This window comes from Gigantopelta aegis, chromosome 9 (assembly GCF_016097555.1).
Source record: "Gigantopelta aegis isolate Gae_Host chromosome 9, Gae_host_genome, whole genome shotgun sequence".
NCBI lineage: Eukaryota > Metazoa > Mollusca > Gastropoda > Neomphalida > Peltospiridae > Gigantopelta > Gigantopelta aegis.
Genome location: NC_054707.1, coordinates 74,041,317 through 74,065,750, shown reverse-complemented (window position 1 = coordinate 74,065,750; position 24,434 = coordinate 74,041,317). Strand labels below are relative to the sequence as shown.

General features: G+C 37.8%; 1 protein-coding gene across 1 annotated transcript; it reads right to left on the bottom strand.

Annotated features, from left to right (window-relative positions):
- Positions 1–4,912: 4,912 nt before the first annotated feature.
- LOC121381753 lies at positions 4,913–24,110 on the bottom strand. The gene is made up of 7 exons (XM_041511101.1): positions 23,956–24,110; positions 20,793–20,889; positions 12,105–12,229; positions 7,899–7,986; positions 7,203–7,300; positions 6,388–6,514; positions 4,913–5,269 (listed from the first exon to the last, which is right to left on the bottom strand). Exons 1-7 carry the CDS (start codon positions 24,108–24,110, stop codon positions 5,213–5,215), a joined length of 747 nt encoding a protein of 248 aa, XP_041367035.1. The 3' UTR covers positions 4,913–5,212.
- Between the last annotated feature and the right edge of the window lie 324 nt (positions 24,111–24,434).

Below are 24,434 nucleotides of genomic sequence, written 5' to 3'. Positions count from 1 at the left end.
CCCTCTCTGCCTTTCTCTCTGTATCTCCCCCTCCCCTTTCTCTGTCTCTGTCTCTCTCCCTCTCTCGCTCTCTATCTGCTCTCTCTCTCTCTCTCTCTCTCTCTCTCTCTCTCTCTCTCTCTCTCTCTCTCTCTCTCTCTCTCTGTTTCTACTTGTGTCTCTCTCTCCCTTTCTGTCTTCTCTTTCTCTCTCTGTCTCTTTCTCTCTATCTGTCTCTCTCCCTCTCTCTATCTGCCCTCTCTATCTACCCTCTCCCTCTCTCTCTGTTTCTCTTTCTACTTGTGTCTCTCTCCCTCTCTCTGTCTCTGTTTCTCTTTCTACTTGTGTGTCTCTCCCTCTCTCTCTCTCTCTCTCTCTCTCTCTCTCTCTCTCTCTCTCTCTCTCTCTCTCTCTCTCTCTCTCTCTCTGTCTCCCACTCTATATCTCCCTCTGTTTCTCTTTCTACTTGTGTCTCTCTCTCCCTCTCTTTCTGTCTTCTCTTTCTGTATCTGTCTCTCTGCCTCTCTGCCGCTCTGTCTCTGTGCTTATCTTTCTACTAGTGTGTTTCTCTCTCCCTTTCTCTCTCCCTCTCTTTCTGTCTTCTCTTTCTGTATCTGTCTCTCTGCCTCTCTGCGCGCTCTGTCTCTGTGTCTTATCTTTCTACTAGTGTGTTTCTCCCTTTCTCTCTTCCTATCTTATGTCTGTCCCTCTCCCTCTCTGGTTTTCCCCCTCCTGTCCTTTCCTGTCCTCTCCCTATCGCCTCTCTATCTCTCGTTTCTCTGACACTCACTCGTCTCTCCCTCTCTCTCTCCGCCCCCTTTCTTCTTTCTCTCTCTCTCTCTCTCTCTCTCTCTCTCTCTCTCTCTGTCTGTCTGTCTTTCTCTCTCTCTCTCTCTCTCTCTCTCTCTCTTTTCTGTTTCTCTTTTTCCCTCTCTCTCTCTCTCTCTCTCTCTCTCTCTCTCTCCTCTCTCTCTCTCTCTATCTCTCTCTCTCTCCCTCTGTTTTCTGGTTATCCTACTTGTGTCTCTCTCTCTCCTTCTTGTCTTTCTCTTTCTCCTCTATCTCTTTTCTCTTCTATCTGTCTCTCTCCCCTCTCTATCTGCCCTCTCTATCTACCCCTGCTCTCCCTCTCTGTTTCTCTTTCTACTTGTGTCTCTCTCCTCTCTCTCTGTCTCCTGTTTTCTCCCCTTTCTCTACTTGTGTGTTCTCTTCCCCCCCCCTCTCCTCTCTATGTCCCCACTCTATATCCCTCTCTTTCTCTTTCTACTTGGTGTCTCTATCTCCCTCTCTTTCTGTCTTCTCTTTCTGTATCTGCCTCTCTCTTGCCTCTCTGCATCTCTGTCTCTGGGCTTGGGAGAAAGTTATCTTTTGCTACTAGTGTGAGTTTCTCTGCGGAGTCCCTTTCTATGGGAGAGGGGGGAAGAGGGAGGACTTTCCTCTCTATTTGTGATCTATCTCCTTGTGCGTTTGTGGGGGGTGGAAGGTTATACCCAGGAACGGGGAGGTCCCCTTTGCTCGTTCTCTATCCCTCTCTCTATCTGTCTCTTTTTGCCAACCCCGGTGCCAGTTCTCTCTCATCTCGCCCCCCCCCCCCATTTTGCTCTCTCTCTGTCTGTCCCCTCCATCCGCCCCTGTCTGTCTGTCTCTCTCTCTCCTCCTCCTCTCTCCCTCTCTCTCATCTCTCTCTCTCTCTCTCTCTCTCTCTCTCTCTCTCGCCTTCGACCTTCCTTCATGTCCAAATGGTATTTCGACATTTTCGTTAATTTACGAAAATTGCCGAAAACGTTAATGTGACGTCAAACAATGCGGTGACGTTTTAATAATTGCCTTATTGATGTGAACCTTGTCTCCCCCGCGATACTATGTGGTTTTGCATTCGTTTAACTGTTTTTCCAGAAATGTGCGAACAGACTCGTTCGCTTGGCTTGGCATTATAGAGCATATTTATTTTGAAATGTATAGATGTATAATATGCACGGATCTAATACTACCTATTGAAGGACTGATAAACCACTGTGACTGTGTGATGTTTCTGTTTCTGTTTTTCTACATGTATTGAACAAATTACAGATAAGTGTTGGTTTTTTTTGTGGGTTTGAAGTTATTGAAGATATTGATATATATATATATATATATACTATATATATATATATGTGATATGTTATGTATATGTAGATGTATATGTTGTTGTCGGGGTGATTTCCGGTGAACTTTTAATACAGGTTTTTTTTAAATTTTTGATTGGGAGGGGGGCGTAGCCTCTGGATGTCTGCTCCCCCCCCCCCCTCCTCCAAGGACGCCGCTGGTTGGAGGTCGGAGTGCGTAGACAATTGGTTTGTGTAGCCAGGCTTTCGTATTGAATGGCTACCCACACGGGGGAAGGGACTGGGGTTTTGAAGGGACAAAGAAGCGCGGATATAAGTTTTCGTGCATCGGTTATTGTGAAGAAACATGGCCTAATATCCTGGACAGCTTGATATTTCTCTGGGCGTCAGCCAGTGCACCGCGACTGGTATATCAAAAGACCGTGATATGTGCTATGCTGTTCTGTGGGATGGTGCATATAAATGATCCCTTGCTACTAATGGAAAAATGTAGCGGGTTTCCTTAATATGACTGTGTCAAAATGACCATATGTTTGACATCCAATAGCTGGATGATTAATAAATCAATGTGCTCTAGTGATGTCGTTGAATAAAAACAAAGAAAAATACTTTCGAGGGGACCGACAGCGTGGATCCAAGAGAGAGTGTTTACCAGATGAATATAATGCCTCTATTGGTGTTTAGTGAAAAACATGTAATATCCTGATCAGTGATATTTCTCTCGGCGATTGCCATATAGATTGTTTGTTAGCTTGGTATGAATTAACGTGCTTATCAACCGACGGTTCAAACACGCCTACTGTAGGCCCAGCCTCTGATTAAATCATTGTAAGAGGGGGAAGGGTAATTCTATAGGCAGACATTTGCCTAATAATTTAGTCTAATAATAATCTTTAATTCAGCCAAAACTGAATGTGCACTAGTTTAAACTTTGGGCACAAATTTAAATGGTTCAACAAAATTAAACCATGTAAATATTGTTCGTGTCCTTTCCAAGCGTTGCACCCCTCACTAGATAAATCCTGTATTCGCCCCTGCATGTTGTGCCAATAATAATAATAATAATAATAATAATAATAATAATTAAAAAAACAAAACATTTAAAAATATTAATAAAATAAATGATAATAATAATAATAATAATAACAAGCGAAATTACTAAATATACTCTTCTGCATCCGTCAGTCTTCACGTCAGTGGGATCATTGGGCTATTTCTCGCTCCATCCAGGGCATCACGACTGGTACATCAAAGGCCGTGGTATGTGCTACCCCATCTATGGGATGGTGCATATAAAAGATCCCTTGCCACTAATCGAAAAGAGTAGCCCATGAAGTGGCGACAGCGGGTTTTCTCCTTCAGTATATGTGTGGTCCTTATCTATATGTTCGACGCCATATAACCGTAAATAAAATGTGTTGAGTGCGTCGTTAAATAAAACAATTCCTTTCGCTACCTTCACAGTCTCGTTAACCCTTGTCGATTTCACGTTGGATCCGTCACTGATATTATGATTATTTGTAGTAAATATTTTAAACATATATTTATTATCCCCAGCACTATTTGATCACGTCAGTGTTGGGGAGCCTTGATTTCATGGCCTTACAATATAATTATATAATACGTTATGTATATATACAAGTGAAATGTATCATTTTACAAACAGACATAAATATATGTATTACCAATATTTATATATTTTTTATTGTTTTTGTGTAGTTTGGGGTTTGGCAATGAAAACCAAACTATCGAAAATAGTGTGGAAGAGGGAAAAAATGAAAATAGAATTCTGGTAAGTAGCATAAATGAATGTATTAAATAAATAAATAAATAAATAAATGAATAATGGATGTGGTCTTAAACGTTACATGTTCAAATAAAAGTAAGCCATTGCTTAACAGATATTCATTATTAAAATGTTATAGAACATAAACCTAGCTATTTCAACAAGATTTCGCAATGTTTTTAACCCGAGCATTTCCTTTCTATATGGGTTGTTCAGGATTTACCTCAGGCACTTTGGTCGAACCTCGTCAGTGGACCATTTTCTGATTGTTTTTTCGCTTCCAAACCAGTGAACCATGCCAATCAAGGGCCGTGGTATGTGCTGTGAAAAAGTACACACAACAAACTCCCTTACTGCTAATGGTAAAGATAGCAGGTTTTCTCTGAACACTGTGAGAATTATCAAATGTTTGATATCCAATAATTGGTGAATAGTAAACTGAAGAGCTGTAGTAATGTCGTTAAACACAAATGCTAAACACTTTTAAACTGTTTCTTTTTCTTTTATACATACATGTACAAAGGAAGGCATATGAAATAAGACAGTTTAGGGGGTAAATGGTATGCATACTAATTGTAATCGTCTCCAAGTCTAGAACAATAACATTTTTTTATTATTGAAAATGGCCCACAGTGCATCTAAGAGTGTCAGTGAATACAACATTCATTTGAAAGTCCATGAGCCAGAGAGGTCGGTCGGTACCATCTGGGGATGGGGTGGGGTGGGGGACGAATGCTCATAGTGATATGTGTCAAGGCCTACATCCCTAAGGCAGTTACACACACAGAGAGAGCTGTAGGTCCTGCAATGCTATCATACTTTTTCCATCTGTGTGGATCTAGGCCTTGACAAAAATCACTATGCGCATTCGTCCCCTCAAGGGCGGGACGTAGCCCAGTGGTAAAGCACCCACTTGATGCGCGGTCGGATTAGGATCGATAAAGGCCGTGGTATGTACTATCCTGTTTGTGGGATGATGCATATAAAAGAACTCTTGCTGCTAATCGAAAAGAGTACCCCATGAAGTGGCGACAATGGGTTTCCTCTCTCTATATCTGCGTGGTCCTTAACCATGTCTGACGCCATATAACCGTAAATAAAATGTGTTTAGTGCGTCGTTAACTAAAATATTTCTTTCCTTCCTTCGTCCCCCCAGGTGGTACCAAATGGCCAAATTTTGGGTCCTGGCTCATGGACCAAGAAGGGCTTACGTCCCCCAGTTCCACCAATCAAATCAATATCCGTGCTCATGGGGGTACCGACCCCCTTCACGAATTTACTGTAACATGTTCTATTTGATGATTCTGCTTTCAATGTTGAATGTGTTTTTGTTTTATCACTTTTATATCTTATCATAGGTGCCAGTCTTGCCACATCGTATCACAAATAAAACGCCATCCTGCAAAACAATAATAGTAATAAATCATTATACTGTTAATATATTATTCGTATATTATACGACTAATTTTCTGTTTGAACGAAATGTTTTAAAACGCTATGATGCTAATGACCTACTATTCATTTAATTGCAACAGCATATATAAGTGTTGAAAGAGGGCAACTATTGGGGTGTGAGAGTGGGGTCAGAAATATATTCACATTTCAACGGGAAAGGGCATAATCTTCAAAATTGGGGCCAGTACTACTCTAGTGTTCACACGCACTATGGAATGAATAGCTGCTAGTCTACCGGTGAAAATCAGTGAAAACTCTAGCTTGAAAACCCTGACTTCAGATATCGTTCCTCCAAACCAGAATTATTATTTAGCTGATCGTGAACATTTTCTTCCCGTAAATCGCCGTAGAAAATATTCTTTAGATACTGTCGCAAAATTAAGTTGTACATCAAATCGATTAACTCGCCATAACCTACAAAAAGAAGGGACACTGTCTCTACTGATCTTTGTTACCAAACCCCCCCCCCCCCCAAAAAAAAAAAAAAAAAAAAAAATCGCAGAAGATCCGTTGTTGACAATATACGTTAATAACATGAGTTCATTAAAACACATGAGTTCATTAAAACAGCAGTTGTGTTTGTATTTTGCATTAGAACGCGATGCTATAAGATCGGGAGGCGATATGGCAACTTTAATTGGGTTAACGCTTCTTCTAGCCGACATTATGATATTGTAAAAAAAAAACACAAAACAAAAAAACAAACAAAAAACCCAAACAAAACCAACAACAACCAAAGAAACAAAACAAATAATACATGTATTTTATCCGACACAATGCATTTTCATATCTCTTAATTTCAAGGGCCATAACTCTGTTATAAATGGGTAAATCGGCACGAACATTAAACTGTGACAGTAGGCTACTTGGTAAAGCTATACACCACATTTCAGGTTAATATCTTGAGGCATTGCCGAAAACAAGGTCCGGAAAACGACATGTGGGACAGGCAGACAGACATACGGACTCTTGAGGAAACCACCGTTTACGCCGTATGACAATACATAACAATTTTGATATTCTTGAATTAATTATGCAAAGAAGTGATTATCCGGAGCTTACCCGAATAAGACCCGGCAGAGAACACCAGAGGCCAGAGTTTGGAATCATCTCTCGACCGGACGCTTTGCGGACAAATGTTTGGTAAGAAACTCCACTACTGAAGTACACAAACAACAGTACGAAAAATCTGAAAACAATTTGAAATATACTTTTATTAATAAAACAGAAAACGAACAAACGAACGAACTGTATAGCTGACTGAATAATTGACAGAAGGAATGGATGAATTTAAAAAAACAATCATGAATGAGTGAGTGAATGATTAAACCAACCAACCAACCAACCAGACAACCAACCAGCCAACCAACCAACATAATTCAAAGTTTCCAGTGCTATGTGCTAGCTATTCTTAATTCAAAGTAAAATTATCCAATATGGATTGACGGATACGCATAAAGTTCTACAAATGTATATAACGGTACCATTATCAACATAGATAAAGCTATGCTATAAAGAGTTGTTTATTAATTAATACTAATACATCATGTCGCGTCATCCAGATATATGACATGTCTGTAGGAACCGGGTGGTGGTAAAGTGTGTGTGTGTGTGGGGGGGGGGGGGTCCAGATCACCGTTACAATTGCCCTGGGTCCTATAACAAGACCATATAAGAATAGTATAAAATACGTATTAGCTCGAATTTAAAATACAAAACAAAGGAAAGTGGGTGAGCTTCTTTTATGATCGGGATGTGATTAGAAGTAATACTATTTCTTTAAATCACCTAAATACCTTCATTTTATAGTGACTGTCTGTCGTAAAACTGGTAGTTTATGGATTTAATATGGCGAAATACGTGCAATGTTTACTTACATGATGCACATGATACTTCCGGCAGAGATGCTCACAGTCACTGTTATATCCGGCCCCGAGCCTCCTGCACAAGCATATTTACTTCTCAAAGTGAAGTACTGAAGATAAAAAAAAAACCCAACATTAAATCGAAAACATACTACGTGATTGTATTAAGCTAATAACAACGTGTATTAGTTTGAATCTTCTTTACAATCCATCAGTGGCGTAGTGGGAAATGTTTACCTTTTTGTTTATTAATAACATTTAAAAAGTTCCTGTGTCATATCCCACTACACAGGTCCCCCCCCCCCCCCCCCCCCCCCCCCCCTACAAAATCGTGCCTACGCCACTACAATCCATGTGCTTTAATTCGCGGACCATTACGGGTGGTGAGACACTTGAATGAACCAACATTTAGTGATGCCACTGATAAATATATGAGGATAACAGGTGTAGTTGTATACATTCACGTGACGATATCCATTGATAGCGGGGAAATAAGAGTTGATTAAATCTGTAGTGGTGTTTCAACATAAGCGTACGGGGAAATGCTGGATCAAATCTTCAAATTCGGGCAAACACGATGGAAGCATATGATATATACTAGTTGTTGTGCACTGGGTGGGTCGACAAATAGGACTGGGTTACGTCCTGTCCCCTACATGTATAATTAAAAGAGCTCTGTAATATTGGAAAGGTTCACGGTTCACTTACGAACAGAGCCGACCCGACGGGAACCTCTCCATCGAATGTGACGCTGCCCTCTTGCGAGGTGTCACAGATCAGGGTGACAAATGTAGTGCTGAAATATGTAAATTAACATTGGTTAAAGGGACATACCCTAGTTTCATCACATGAAAATGCACACTAAGTTTAATTAATTTACAACAAGTAACACGTTTGGATAAAGTTACAATTGAGTGAAACATGAGTCTGTAACTTTGAAATGGTGAAATACCCTAGAAAAATAGACTAAAACTCGACTCCATAACTGTTACTTCTCAGAAGCACGTGCATTTTTAAAAATATGAGAAATGCATTTTATGATATTAAAAACACCAGCATGACCAAAAACACTTCGAATGTACGGAAATGGATAATCTAAACAATAAAATCTCAGTAAAAGTGTTTAAAAACTAGGTTATGTCCCTTTAAATCCAATGAATATTTATTTAAAAAAAATAAAATCGAATTTTATTGATTGTACATATTGGTATGTAATCGCTTCAGAAATACGTGGTATCGCGTGGTTGCGTGTGTTTGTGTGTGTGTGTGTGTGTTTGTTGAAGTTGCAATCTCAAAGTTGCAAGTGTCATATTTGGCTATTTTTATACCTATTATTGATAAACAACTACAGATTATTGGATCCAATATAATTATAATCTTTCCATAATTAATTCAAGAATATCAGTTTCCTCTGTAATTCTTGGTGAAAAATATAAAGTACATTATTCATAGCATATCCTTTAAAATAGCAGCCTGTTCTTTGACAATATCGAGAATTAAGGAGGTTCCCTTTAGTAATACAAGTAAAATTACGAATGCTGTCATTTTGGAGTAATGATGAAAACAAACTTTGAAGTATATTACATAAATTAATGTTTTCTTTAAACAGTGGTGAAGGAAATCGATTTACTAGTAAGTGGTTGAAATTCATAAAAACGTATTTTCGATAACACGGAAATGGGGTACATCTATACCAAACAAAATAATGATTTCAAATCGTATAAACAAGAATTAAAACAAATAATGATTTCAAATCCTATAAACAAGAATTAAAACAAAATAATGATTTCAAATCCTATAAACAAGAATTAAAACAAAACCTCTACGACCAATTGATACAACAGTGTTTTCTTGATATTACATTATACATTTAAAATATAATTTTACTTTGTCGAGATTATCGTACCAAAATAGGAAGGAAGGAAATGTTTTATTTAATGACGCACTCAACACATTTTATTTACGGTTATATGGCGTCACACATATGGTTAAGGACCACACAGATATATATATATATATATATATATATATATATATATATATATATATATATATATATATATATATAGAGAGAGAGAGAGAGAGAGAGAGAGAGAGAGAGAGAGAGAGAGAGGGGGGGGGGGGGGAAACCCGCTGTCGCCACTTCTTGGGTTACTCTTTTCGATTAGCAGCAAGGGATCTTTTATATGTACCATCAAACAGACAGGATAGTGCACACCACGGCCTATGTTACACCAGTTGTGGAGCACTGGTTGGAACGAGAAATAGCCCAATCGGGTCTCCGACGGGGATCAGTCCTAAACCGACCACGCATCAAACGAGCGCTTTACCACTGGGCTACGTCCCGCCCCACGTACCAACATAGATGCTGGGTAACTAAACTGCGTACGGCAAATTTAAGATTACCGGTCGAAAGTGGCAGATGGTTTAACGTTCCTAGAGAAAACAGAATATGCAAACTTTGTAATACTGATACTGGAGATGAATACTATTATTTATTCTGTTAAACGTTAGAAGAAAATATAAAAAACAGTATTATAGAATTAATCCTAGCATTTTCAAAATGAAAGGTATGCTGTCATTGTGTAATATACCATTACTGAAAGACCTAGCTATGTTTATTTTAATATCTCGTTTTAGCCATTTAGATTGCGTATCTGTTGTTGGTGCCTGTTCTTGTAATGTATGTTAACTATATACATGTGCATGCATTTGTATTGTACTCTTGTTACATATTGTAATGTGTCTGTTGTCATGAGACGCTTCACATTCACACTGTGACGTCATGTGTTAAAGTTACAGTTTTTGTTTAACGACATCACAAGATCACATTGATTTATTGATCATCAGCTACTGGATGTCCAACATTCGGTAATTGCGACATATAGTCTTAGAAAGAAAACCCGCTACATTTTCCCATTAGTAGCAAGGGATCTCTTATATGCACCATCCCACAGACAGGATAACACATACCACGACCGTTGATATACCAGTCTTTGTGTACTGGCTGGAACGAGAACTAGCCCACCGCCGGGAATCGATCCCAAACCGACTGCGCATCAAGCGGACGCTTTTCCACTGCCACGTGTTAACCTGTCTGTGAGCCTTATTGGAATTTGCAATAATATAAATTAATAAAATATTAGTAAATGTAATTTTTGTGCGCACATAATTCAGTGTATAATCTTCACAGTTCGTACGAGAACTGAATAAATGTGTCTGGTCATTATGCAGCTTTGATAGTCCTCCTTTTAAAAGAAACATAACCCAATCTGATTAAAATTAGCTCTACTGGTCTACCAGTAGATCTAACAGCATTGCATGGACTGCCATGTCCAGGTGACATTTCATCTATAAACAACAATTTAAATATCGACCAATTACACTTCGCCTTTTATAGCGTTATTCGAGAGCATACAAATTCTAAAAATATCGGGCGAGACTATTTATGCAATAGGCGAACTTGTTGGTCTATTTCAACATTAAAAAACAGAGTGAAAAGTGCAGGAATAAACTCTGGATTGTATACTGGTATAAACAGATTTTATGGCTATACCATCACGGTTTTTGTTTTTTCGTCTTGAAACGAATATTATATAAAATTTTATATTGAAATTAGTTTCCGGCATACTTCGTAATTTACCCGAATCATTTTGTAAATCCTTGGCATAATCCCGAATGTTTTCAAATTCTTTTCAAATAACTGGCATGATTTTCAAGTAAGGTTTTGATTAGTCGAATGAAAGGTCAACTGGACATGAGCTCCAACGGGATGCAGTTAGATCCACAGGTAATAGTAATTAACCAGTGGAGCTAATTTTGATTAGATTGAATATAACCAGACCCGGTACTTACAAAATCTTAAAATCTATAAACAACCCCCCCCCCCCCCCCCCAGAAAAAAACCCAACAACAACAAAACAAAAACCCACACAAAAAACCCACACAAAAAACAAACAAAAACCCAACAAAACGACAACAGAAAAACAAAAAACAACAACAACAACAAAACAAACAAAACAACAACAACAAACAAACCCAAACCCCCCAACAAACCAAACATCAAACAAACAAACAAACAACAAGACGGCTTTAATAGTCTCTCTCATAAGGTAACTTTAAATCTTGAGTTTGCACTTTATTTGGTCTTCTCTAAATTTCAACATCGAAAGGAGTAGTTTGAGAGGTCATAATTAAAATTGGGCGGCACATTGTATAGTAAAGCTGAAGGAAAAGCAAATAAGCAAAAAAACTAAACAAAAAACAAAGAAACAAAATTTCCCACCAAAAATAAACTATTACAAAGTGTGACAATAATAATAAAATAAATTTGTTCCCCCATCCAAATAGGCTTACACCACTACCACCCCATCCTCAACCTTCCCCCAACACACACACACACACACACACACACACACACACAGAGAGAGAGAGAGAGAGAGAGAGAGAGAGAGAGATAGAGAGAGAGAGAGAGAGACTATACTCACAAACATACACACACACCGACACGCACACACACTATACTCACGAACATACACACACACACACACACACACGCACACACATATCCCACACACTACACACACACTGATACACACATACACACACACACACACACACACAGATAGAGACTATACTCACAAACACACTGACACGCACACGCACACACACACAACACAAACGCGCACACACACAGACTATACTCACAAATACACACACACACACACACACACACACTGACACGCACACGCACACATACATACACACACACACCACACAACATACACACTGATACACACACACACACGGACACACACACACACAGACACACACACGCACACACACACACACACACACACACACACACACATACATACACACACACGCGCGCGCCAATGATGATATCTACCATACCGTGTCGTGTCTCCCTGTTCGGCCATGTATTGCAACTGAAGACCTTTAGTGACGTCCATGAAGAAACTGGCAGAGTCCTGAGTTCCTAGACTCCAAAACGAAGAAGCCGTATCAGACTGACACACCTAATCGGGAACAAAATGAAGGTACAATAAAAGAGTCAAATGGGGGAAACCGTTGAATTGTACATCATACATGTATGTGGTCTTCAGTGACCCCATCGCTTCATGGGGCAATAATACTCTAACATATAACATAGTGTCACAGTGGTGCCATGGACTATAATACAGTAACATAGTGCCACAGTGGTGCCATGGACTATAATACAGTAACATAGTGCCACAGTGGTGCCATGGACTATATTACAATAACATAGTGCCACACTGGTGCCATGGACTATAATACTGTAGCATAGTGCCACAGTGGTGCCATGGACTATAATACTGTACCATAGTGCCACAGTGGTGCCATGGACTATAATACTGTAACATAGTGCCACAGTGGTGCCATGGACTATAATACCGTAACATAGTGCCACAGTGGTGCCATGGACTATAATACAGTAACATAGTGTCACAGTGGTGCCATGGACTATAATACAGTAACATAGTGTCACAGTGGTGCCATGGACTATAATACAGTAGCATAATGCCACAGTGGTGCCATGGACTATAATACAGTAACATAATGCCACAGTGGTGTCATGGACTATTACAGTAACATAATGCCACAGTGGTGTCATGGACTATAATACAGTAACATAGTGCCACAGTGGTGCTATGGACTATAATACAGTAACATAGTGCCACAGTGGTATCATCGACTATAATACAGTAACATAGTGCCACAGTGGTGTCATGGACTATAATACAGTAACATAGTGCCACAGTGGTGCCATGGACTATAATACAGTAACATAGTGCCACAGTTGTATCATCGACTATAATACAGTAACATAGTGCCACAGTGGTGTCATGGACTATAATACTGTAACATAATGCCACAGTGGTGCCATGAACTATAATACAGTAGCATATTGTCACAGTGGTGCCATGGACTATAATACTGTAACATAATGCCACAGTGGTGCCATGGACTATAATACAGTAACATAATGCCACAGTGGTGCTATGGACTATAATACAGTAACATAGTGCCACAGTTGTGTCATGGACTATAATACAGTAACATAGTGCCACAGTTGTATCATCGACTATAATACAGTAACATAGTGCCACAGTGGTGTCATGGACTATAATACTGTAACATAATGCCACAGTGGTGCCATGAACTATAATACAGTAGCATATTGTCACAGTGGTGCCATGGACTATAATACTGTAACATAATGCCACAGTGGTGCCATGGACTATAATACAGTAACATAATGCCACAGTGGTGCTATGGACTATAATACAGTAACATAGTGCCACAGTTGTGTCATGGACTATAATACAGTACCATAGTGTCACAGTGGTGCCATGGACTATAATACTGTAACATAATGCCACAGTGGTGCCATGGGCTATAATGCGGTAACATAATGCCACAGTGGTGTGATGAAGCGAAGTGATGTCGCAATGCCACAACCATAATCCCAATTGCATTACTCTCCCGTACCTTATCGGTTAAAGGTTGTTTTGTTTAACGACTCCACTAGAGCTCATTGATTTATTAATAATCGGCTACTGGATGTCAAATATTTGGTGATTGTGACATATAGTCTTAGTAGTACAGTACGGTATGTATTCCATCAGGATGTGTGTACAGAAATTGATTTTATTGCCCTTATTAATTTTATCAATTAAAGTGTGCTGATGTCATGAATGTTAGGTAACGTTGGGGTTTTTTGGCCAAGAGTTTAAGCCGCCAGTTTGAATTTCAAACTGGCCGTCATTTTGTTTTATTTTCTAATATTAAATTATTTTATGAGTGCTCAGAACTATTATTTTTCTAATTCTATTGATCAGTTTTGATGTAAAGGTGCATCAACATTCATTAAGGACAGGTGGTATATTTTTTTATTTAAAGGGTTTAATGTAAATCAGTCTTACATTTTTGACAAAGTTTAGCCGAATTAACTCACTTTATCAATAAACTGCATAAGGGCACGTTACAATTAGGTCTGTCATACGTTTTTTGTAACCTAATTCCATACATGTAACACTTTGTTTTTACAAAGGGAGGTCCATATATGATGCGGAAAACTACCCCATTTTCGGGAGGACTGGGTGAAGCATTTCGCATGCTAATGAATGACTGGTGCTTTAAGTAACTCTTTTGGAGTTTTATCTATAATTTTTCATTGCTTATTGAAGTTTATTCCATGCAGCTTAAGGACACGCCTATAGTCTGGGGCGGAAAGGGTCGTGAATGATATATGTAATAACTTGTAACTTTAAGGGGTCAAACCTTCTGAAGGAAAAACATATCAAACATATTGTATTATATTTAAAATTGCCTGCACAGTACAAAAAATCACAAAAGCCCCAACAAGATGTACGTACTGTTAATACTGGTCACTGCTATCTCCTGAACTGAACTGGGTGCAATTTCACAAAACATCGTAATTTCACGTCTGCGACTAGCAGTTATATTGGGCATACATTTACAAGGGTTTGACATTTATTTCACTGTGGAAATTACATCATTAAGGAAACTGGAGCATTTTAAGGACAAATGAAAATGAAATATATGTATTTCTAACTATATTTGTTGTATTATAATAGTAATAAGAATGGTGGTTTAGTCGTATATTTACATTTACGTGCAAAACTATGCTTAAGATGTTGTGTGAAATTGGGTCCTAAACAATGGCATATTCATGAGGTACATTGTAAAAATATAAGTAAATAAACAAATGACTGTGAATGGAGTACCTAGCATCATTCAATTTGATGGCTTAACCACTACACCACCAAAACCGGTGTATTAAACTTGTCAGTGGAGATTGAATATAAATACGCTTCAACAAGGATATCTGTGGTGTAATCTTGTTTCTTGTGAAGTATATAGCACTCTTACTGACACTTCAGGACTACGGAATCCTGGTTTTCTTGTGAAGTACGTAGCACTCTTACTGACACTTCAGGACTACGGAATCCTGGTTTTCTTGTGAAGTACGTAGCACTCTTACTAACACTTCAAGACTACGGAATCCTGGTTTTCTTGTGAAGTACGTAGCACTCTTACTGACACTTCAGGACTACGGAATCCTGGCTTTCTTGTGAAGTATATAGCACTGTGATTGGCACTTCAAGACTATGGAATCCTGGTTTTCTTGTGAAAGTACGTCAAAGAGCTGTTCATAGCAGGCTATAAAGCTAGTTCTGTGATTTGGTAGTGAATCTGAACAACAAAACCACAACACCTATCTCTGCACAATGCAGAGTCGAATGAGTATTTGGCAAAATAGTGGATGATTCCATGAATCATTATCTATTACCTCGTCTATAGGACATACAATCTAGGGGGATCCTTTACAGGAGATTCCATCCCTCTTGCACCTCAACAAAAAGGACTACCACTCTCATGCTTGCTTACCAAATCAAAACTAACACTGGACAGAGCTTACTAGAATAAGTACAGCTGTGATGATATGCACTCATGAATCACTGTCATAACAATGTTGATATCAGGTGTTCACGAAAGGTGAGCATATCCTACTCTACCGGTGGCACCCGTCATGAGTACTGCCACCACCACAGCTGTCAAGTCCCTCACTTCATCTAAAACGATGAACTAATAATAAATGTGCAAGTTTCACATAAGAGATGAAAACGTATGCACAAGTTCAAAATATGGAATAACAACAGCCATCATATTGGTCAGTGATGCATAATATTTAGTAGATATAGCCTATTGGTGTCCACCATAAAACGTTTTGAATGCCCCAAGAGTCCCTGGACATCATAACCCTGATGGAACAACGTCTGTGACAGAATGATATGGCGTTGTTTGAAATCTGTATACAATGAACACCAGGAATATCACGTTGCAATACTTGCCAGTGAAAATTTGATAGATTGATTACAAGGACTAGAGACCAGCTCCAGTGCTGACGTATGATAGAATCAAACCCACTAGCTGAGCACAAAGACAAGCAAAACAAACATCAAGTTCGTCAACTCTCAAAATCTAGTAGGTATTTACTGTTGAAGACTGACGCTTAACTACCCTGTGACACAGATCAATATCAGTTGTTATCACAGTTTTGCAAAACACTACGATCAGTTGGAGATATCTCGTAAAAATGACCAACGATTCCACTGTGTGTCTTTGGTGATTGTTTTGCTGATGTGACTAAAATACTCTATTAACGTTGTGAGGTGTAGATAAGGCAATTCCAAACCAAGGGACAAAATGTTTTTGTATGGGCCGCATCCAGACGATTAGGATGTAGTTCTAAAGATACTTACAAAAACTAGTATCACGAAATGTCTAACACACAACAAACGGTTATATCAAGATAATGTTTTGAGCATCTACAGACAACCGAGAAAACGCAAGATGAACATAAATATATATTCTAAGCAGGGAACTGTACGTTTCAATCAGTTACCACACTATGTGGGGTTTTCTCTTTTCAGAAATGTACCTTTAATTTATGAGGATTTATGCAGCTTGTGTCAAACACATGGTATTTTTAGATCACTGAAATTGACTGAGCCAGGTCTGAATTATGAATAACAATGCTTTTAAAATGAAGTTCCTTATTTATTCAAATTGGCCACCAATTATACACTTATCATAAATAATTAATTTCGTTAACACAGGCAATTTTCACAATAAAACCGCTCTGTTATCAGTAAGTTAAGGTATTCCCCGCCCCCCCCCCCCCCAAAAAAAGGTTTAAAAATGGCAGCCATTTTGAAATCCAAGATGGCGGCGAAAGATGCAGATAGAAAACAAAATGGTACTAAAATGGTTTGCATTCATAACCTTATTAACAAATTACACCAAAAAAACCCCATTTTGGCACTAGAATCCAGCTGGCCCCAAATAGGGAAGATATCATACTGTACTAAAGAGAGGAAACCCACTACATTTTGCCATTAGTAGCAAGGGGTCTGTTATATGCATCATCCTACAGACAGAATAGCACACACCACGCCTTTGATATACCAGCCGTGGTGCACTGCCTAGAACGAGAAATAACCCATTTGGCCCACCGATGGGGATCGATCTTAAACCGTAGGCTGTACCTTATCAATGCATATTCATTCATTTTAATTAATTTTCGTGCTTATATCCAGTTAAGTTTCAATGACGCAGTGGGCCGAATTTACAAAGTCTGTGTTTTTTCTTCTTAAACGTAGATGTTTAAGCATTGTAAATGTATGTACTTACACGTGTGTAAGACATAAACAGGTGTTTAAGCATTGCAAATGTGTGTACTTACACGCGTGTAAGACAAAAACAGGTGTTTAAGCATTGCAAATGTGTGTACTTACACGCGTGTAAGACATAAACAGGTGTTTAAGCACTGCAAATGTGTGTACTTACACGCGTGTAAGACATAAACAGGTGTTAAAGCACTGCAAATGTGTGTACTTACACGCGTGTAAGACATAAACAGGTGTTTAAGCACTGCAAATGTGTGTACTTACACGCGTGTAAGACATAAACAGGTGTTTAAGCATTGCAAATGTGTGTACTTACACGTGTGTAAGACATAAACAGGCTTTGTAAAATTCGGCCCTTTATCACTAACAAACGTACTTGGCTCAAAACTGACACTCAATAGCCGATGTGTATTTTTGTGTTTGGGTGTCGTTAAACAATAATTAATTCATTTGACTCGAAACTAGCGAAATGGCGCCAAATAGTTTATTAATATTGGGTTTTTTTTTAACTGCATGTTATATATTATTCTGTTGTATGTTTAGGACTCCAATCGCAAAGCGCAGAGTAATCTTATGTAAGTGATTCTTATTATTATTGAAATTTTGTGCACGTAATGAATTGGATGGGCCAATCAATTAAACATCGTCTAATAAATATTAAAATACTTTGTGACAGTAAATATTGATAATACATATATTGTTATTATTGAAATTATCGATTATGTCATAGTATTAATATTAATATTAGTATTACTAGTAGTAGTAGTAGTAGTAGTAGTAGTAGTAGTAGTAGTAGTAGTAGTAGTAGTAATAGTAGTAGTAGTATGCTTATTTTAAATATATAATATACATATGTATATGTATGTATATATATATATATATATATATATATATATATATATATATATATATATATATATATATATATAATATCTATAGATAGATATATAGATAAATATATATAGAAAGATATTATACCTTTAATAACATACGTATTCATATTTAATTATAAAATATAGAGGCTACACCTTTAATAACATACGTATTCATATTTAACTATAAAATATAGATATTACACCTTCAGTTACATACGAATTCATATTTAATTGTAAACTATAAATATTACACCTTGAATTACATACGTATTCATATTTAACTATAAAATATAAAGATTACACCTTCAATTGCATACGTATTCATATTTAATTGTAAAATATAGAGATTACACCTTTAATTGCATACGTATTCATATTTAATTGTAAAATATAGATATTACACCTTCAGTTGCATACGTATTCATATTTAATTGTAAAATATAGATATTACACCTTTAATTACATACGTATGTAAATATCACTCTCTTTCAATGTAATTTTTTTTGCCCCAAAGCAAGAAGTATGTATATTCCTAAATATTTTGTTTTCAAGACCAAACATTGTTAAATATCGTGAGTCGTTTTGTTGTGCGGATGGTAAGTTACTAAATAATAAGTGTACATTAATTTTCTGAAAGTTCCGTGTTTTACCTTTATAAACATTTAAATCCCCAAGCTAAGCCATTTATTTATCTATGTATTTATTGACTACGTAGAGCTGTTATATATGCAGTAGCAGTTGTTTGCTGATGTATTATTTCATGTGATCCGAGTTCAAATAAAGTTTTGTTTTGTTTTGTTTTGTTTTGTTCTCTTCTCTTCTCTTCTTTTCTTGTCTGTTATTACTGGACGAAACTAACACCCTTTTGGACCATACAACTTTTAAGCATCTAGATAATACCAGAGTATGTCGCCTTGGCAACGACGATGGTGGTAATATGCAAGATAACTATGATATGAGCATAACATAAGCAGCAATCTTCACCTGTTATCACAGTTTGATGATTATGTAGGCCTAGGCTGATATCGACAATAACGATGATCTTGTTGGTATTGTTGATGAAAATAATAATTATCCTCAGTTAGATATGCGAATGATGATGATGGTGATGATGATGATGATGGTGAGGAGGATGAGCAAGACGTTGATGATGAAGATGATCATCATCATACTGAGGATGATAATAATGATTACGATTACGCCAAACGGACGAACGAACGAACGTATGAACGAATGAATGTTTCGACACCTCAGCACAAAGAAAAAATCGGCTATTGGATGTTAGACAAAAGTATATGAACAAACGAAAGTCGATATTTAAAAACAATTTAAAAGTCTGCGTATGTTAATTACGTTACATGACGTCTTGAAACAAGTTTACCGGCATCGGTGGCGTCGTGGTTAGGCCATCGGTCAACAGGCTGGTAGGTACTGGGTTCGGATCCCAGTCGAGGCATGGGATTTTTAATCCAGATACCGACTCCAAACCCTGAGTGAGTGCTCCGAAAGGCTCAATGGGTAGGTGTAAACCACTCGCACCGATCAGTGATCCATAACTGGTTCAACAAAGGCCATGGTTTGTGCTATCCTGCCTGTGGGAAGCGCAAATAAAAGATCCCTTGCTGCTACTCGGAAAGAGTAGCCCATGTAGTGACGACAGCGGGTTTCCTCTCAAAATCTGTGTGGTCCTTAACCATATGTCTGACGCCATATAACCGTAAATAAAATGTGTTGAGTGCGTCGTTAAATAAAACATTTCTTTCTTTGAAACAAGTTTTGGGGTATGTTTGTAAACAATAGTTAAAATAACATATCTTGATTGTGAATATATGTATAAAACTGATAGATAACAATTTGATTGAAAAAAACCCTCCGAATTAATGCACTAAAAGTATACTTTTGCCAGCCTCGATCAACGTGTTTTTGTATTACATGTCAAGATCCAAACATACTTTGAATTTCCCTCCAAATGACACAACGCAATATGGCTGCACGCAATATGGCTGAACTAAAAATACGCTCATTTCTTGTTCCAACCAGAGCTCCACAACTGCTGTAACAAAGGCCGTGATATATACTATCCTGTCTTTGGGATGGTGCATATAAAAGATCCATTGCTGCTAATCGAAAAGAGTAGCCCATGAAGTGGCGACAGCGAGTTTCCTCTCTATATCTGTGTGGTCCTTAACCATATGTCTGACGCCATATAACCGTAAATAAAATGTGCTGAGTGCATCGATCAATAAAACATTTCCTTCTTTCCTGTGGTGAGTAATGAATGAATGTTTAAAATGCGTTATTATCTTTCATTATTATCATTATCATCATCATCATCATCATCATCATCAAATTAACACCGTGATATTGATGATGGCGATGATGGTGATGATGATCGCGATATTGATGATGACGATGATCGCGATATTGCCCTCAATACTGATAATGAAATGAAATAAATTAAAACCTACAGCTACTTTGTCACAGTTTCCAGTTCCTTCTGTGAAAGGTGTGCATGGATTCCACGAATAAAACCACGTGTTGCTGGCATCGGGAAGATCCATGTACCTGGAGAATAGAAAACACAAACAACATAGACTGACAGACAAAATAAATATTAACATCTCAATTCATGAATATCATACAAACATATAAAAGTATAAGTAAACATAAGCCATTAAAGTCACATACCCTTGTTTCAACCCGTGAAAACCCGTAAATTTGGTTAATCTATATACATGTACCTGTAATAATCTGGATAAAGTTACAATAGCAGGGTTTCTGCCAGAAAGACATTTTGGGGTATGACGCTATGGAACTGAATGCACCTGCAGTCAACGGGGGGGGGGGGGGGGGGGGGGGGGCGATATGGGAGGTCTCTCCTCAGAAAGAAAATTGATTACGTTTAGGTAAGGGTTAAGAAATTATAGAGTAATGATAAAAGTCATTAATTCTGTCAAAAGGATAACTTAAAATATATGTAAAACAATTTGGGTATAACTCCATACCCGTTTTACCGTCTGACAGAAACCTTGAATAGAGCGAAGCGAGAGTTTGGAACGATGAAACGGGCAAATGCACTTTAAAACAGACGAGCTCGTCTCCATGACCGTTTCTTGCGGTTTAAAAAAAAATAGAATTACCAGGTAGACTAGAAACACTTAGCTATAAAATGCCAGTATTGTGTTTGTTGCGGGGGGGGGGGGGGGGGGGACGTAGCCCATTGAGTTATTTCTCGTTCCAGGCAGTGTACCACGACTGGCACATCAAAAGTCGTGGTGTGTGCTATCCTGTCTGTGGGATGGTGCGTGTAAAATATCGCTTGCTACTAATAGAAAATGTAGCGGGTTTCCTATCTCAGACTGCATATCAAAGTAACCAAATATTTAACATCCAATATCCGATGATAAATAAACCAGTGTGCTCTAGAGGTGTCGTTGAATACAAAAAAACAGAAGCAGTAACAAAGCAAAACAGGTTTGTTTTGTTGGTTCGTTTTTTAAAAATTACTATTCATACGGTTTAGGTGTGATAGAACTCAAATATGCCAGAGTTGTTTTCTGAATAACATCTGGACAAATTGCTTAATAAGCGGTCGTATTAAAGGCATATTGTCACAGACCACAGACCTATTAAATAGCCTAACAAAGTATTACCTAAACATATATAAATCTGAATTGTCCCTAAATGTACATTATTCAACCATCTACGTAGCAACCATACTCCACTTATTAATGATATTTTGTAAAAATAATTGAATTATGGCAGTGGTCTATAATTCAAAAATTAATATTGTCAACAGGCTTGACATGGATTTCACTCCATTGTGGTACAATTAAGGTGATGCGATAGCTAGATTTGGTTTCCAAATATTAATGTAATTTTTATTTATTATCAGTTTTTAGAGAAATGAGGTTCTTAAATCTGTGACAGTATACCTTTAATGAGAAAATGCGTTTTTATTCACGTTTTTAGATCTCAAGATCTCCACGTCGGTATCACTTTGTTTTGTATCAAATGTATCAATTAAATAATTTTACGACTATAAATAAGAAATATTACTAGCGTTAACAATATATATTTACGCTTGTACAATTCTTTTCGGTTTATAAAAGACGTTTTGTTTTGTTTTGTGTAATACCGTATTTGAAAATATCTTTAAAATGCATTATATATAGGTTCTTATGTTTAACTGTCTATCCTCCATATTATATGCACCACTTGTACGGTATGAAATGTAAAGGGTCTACCTATGAACCGAAAGGTTCAAAAGCAAATACATTATAACATACTTACTGGACTATATAGTCCGTCCATCATTCTATACAAATGGTTTTTTGCTATTAATTTCAGTTTTGTTTGACGTAAAAAAAAGAAGTAAAAGTGTTTTAGAAAAACAAAAAAACAAAAAAAACTATTTTTATGTGCAGTTTAGAAAACAACTGACTCAGAAATAAATAACGTGTAGTAAATTTCATAGTATGAAAAAAAGGCGTTCCTTGTGGGACGGACTATAGAAATTATCTCTCAATGGCCAGCTAATTATAACAACATCAAATGCTGAACAAGGGGAGGTTTGTGGGCGTTCTTTGATTGCTATGAAGAGTTCTAATTAAACGTCACACTACCGCGCCCACACTATACTATACTATACCATACCATACCATACCATACCATACCATACTATACTATGCTTTATTAGCCGTAAACATACAGTTCATAGAATTACAAACTTTAAAATATAATACATATATCATTAAAAGGGGAAAACCATTTACATTGTGTGAAAAATGATGAAAATATTCAAATATAAAATGTAATAATAATTATCAATATAACAAAGAGTTAATATAATAAAGATAATGTATATACTCCACTTACATATTATCGTGTCTCTGCCCACACCGAATTCGGTACTGAATGAGGTCTGATTCTGTACTGTGATACAAAATGATGCTGTTATGTGTTGGAAAGTATGAAAGGGAAGATTGACTGCAAGTGAAATTCGGGGTTGGGTGGGATGGGAGTAAATTAAAATTTTTTTTTTTGATGTGTTGTCTTCGGAAGCCAGGTTCTCAACTGAGACCCTGGCGAGAGAGCTACATTCCTCTCTTGGTAGAACTTGAAATGTTTACTTTTAATATGATCAAAGGGATAACCTTTAGTTCACAGCCAGATTCGTATAATAAACCGAAGAAAGTTAAAGGTTAAAGTTTGTTTTGTTTAACGACACCACTAGAGCACATTGATTTATTAATCACCAGCTACTGGATGTCAGACATTTGCTAATTTGACATATAGTCATAGAGAGGAACCCCGCCACATTTGTCCATTAGTAGCAAGGGGTTTCTTTTTTTTTTCATCACAAAGACAAGATAGCACATACCACAGCCTTTAATATAACAGTCGTGGTGCACTGGCTGGGACGAGAAATAGCCAAATGCGCCCACTGACCAAAACGATCCCAGAACGACCGCGCATCAAGCGAGTGCTTTATCACTGGGCTACGTTGGCTCACTGACGGGGATTGAAAAAAGGTTTGATTGGGAGCATTGACCCGTCACCCTCCCCTCGCTACGCCACTGGGGATACGGTCCGCCCCAAACCGAAGAAAGCTACAAGTATTCAACTCACTTAGGTTTACCAGTGCTCGCGAGGGGCGACAAGTCGATGGTACCGTTAGACGATTTACACGAACATGGTCCAGTCTTCACACAATTGTCACTTGACGCCAGTCGAACGGCCAGCACGTAGATACAGGCACACAGAATATACTTATACCCGAGCATCTTGTGTTTGATTAATAATCGTTCGGCATGCAGGTATACTCCAGAACTGTCTTATCACCCTCTACTCGTGTATGTGATCACATTTCGCGTCACATGCTCCCACCTAGTTCGGTTCATGTGACACTGAATGACAATGTACTATGTCCAGTTATCTGAACCGAGTGACATAACGGTATATTTACTTGTATGTACACGCTGTGATTTATTTGGGTCAATTTCAGGCCGTTCAACTTCCTAGCAGATAAGAATTCATTTCATTTCAATTCAGTTTATTTTCGTGCGCTTATCCAATTAAGGTTCAAGCACGCCATCCTGAGTATACAC

What these genes read in the sequence shown, in the direction of transcription:
- LOC121381753 (XM_041511101.1), bottom strand. Translation starts at nt 24,110, where the DNA reads ATGCTCGGGTATAAGTATATTCTGTGTGCCTGTATCTACGTGCTGGCC. An exon ending in CCGTCGGGTCGGCTCTGTTC is followed by an intron (nt 7,301 to 7,898) that starts GTAAGTGAACCG and finishes TTTTATCTTCAG; the next exon opens with TACTTCACTTTGAGAAGTAA. An exon ending in GGAAGTATCATGTGCATCAT is followed by an intron (nt 6,515 to 7,202) that starts GTAAGTAAACAT and finishes AATTGTTTTCAG; the next exon opens with ATTTTTCGTACTGTTGTTTG.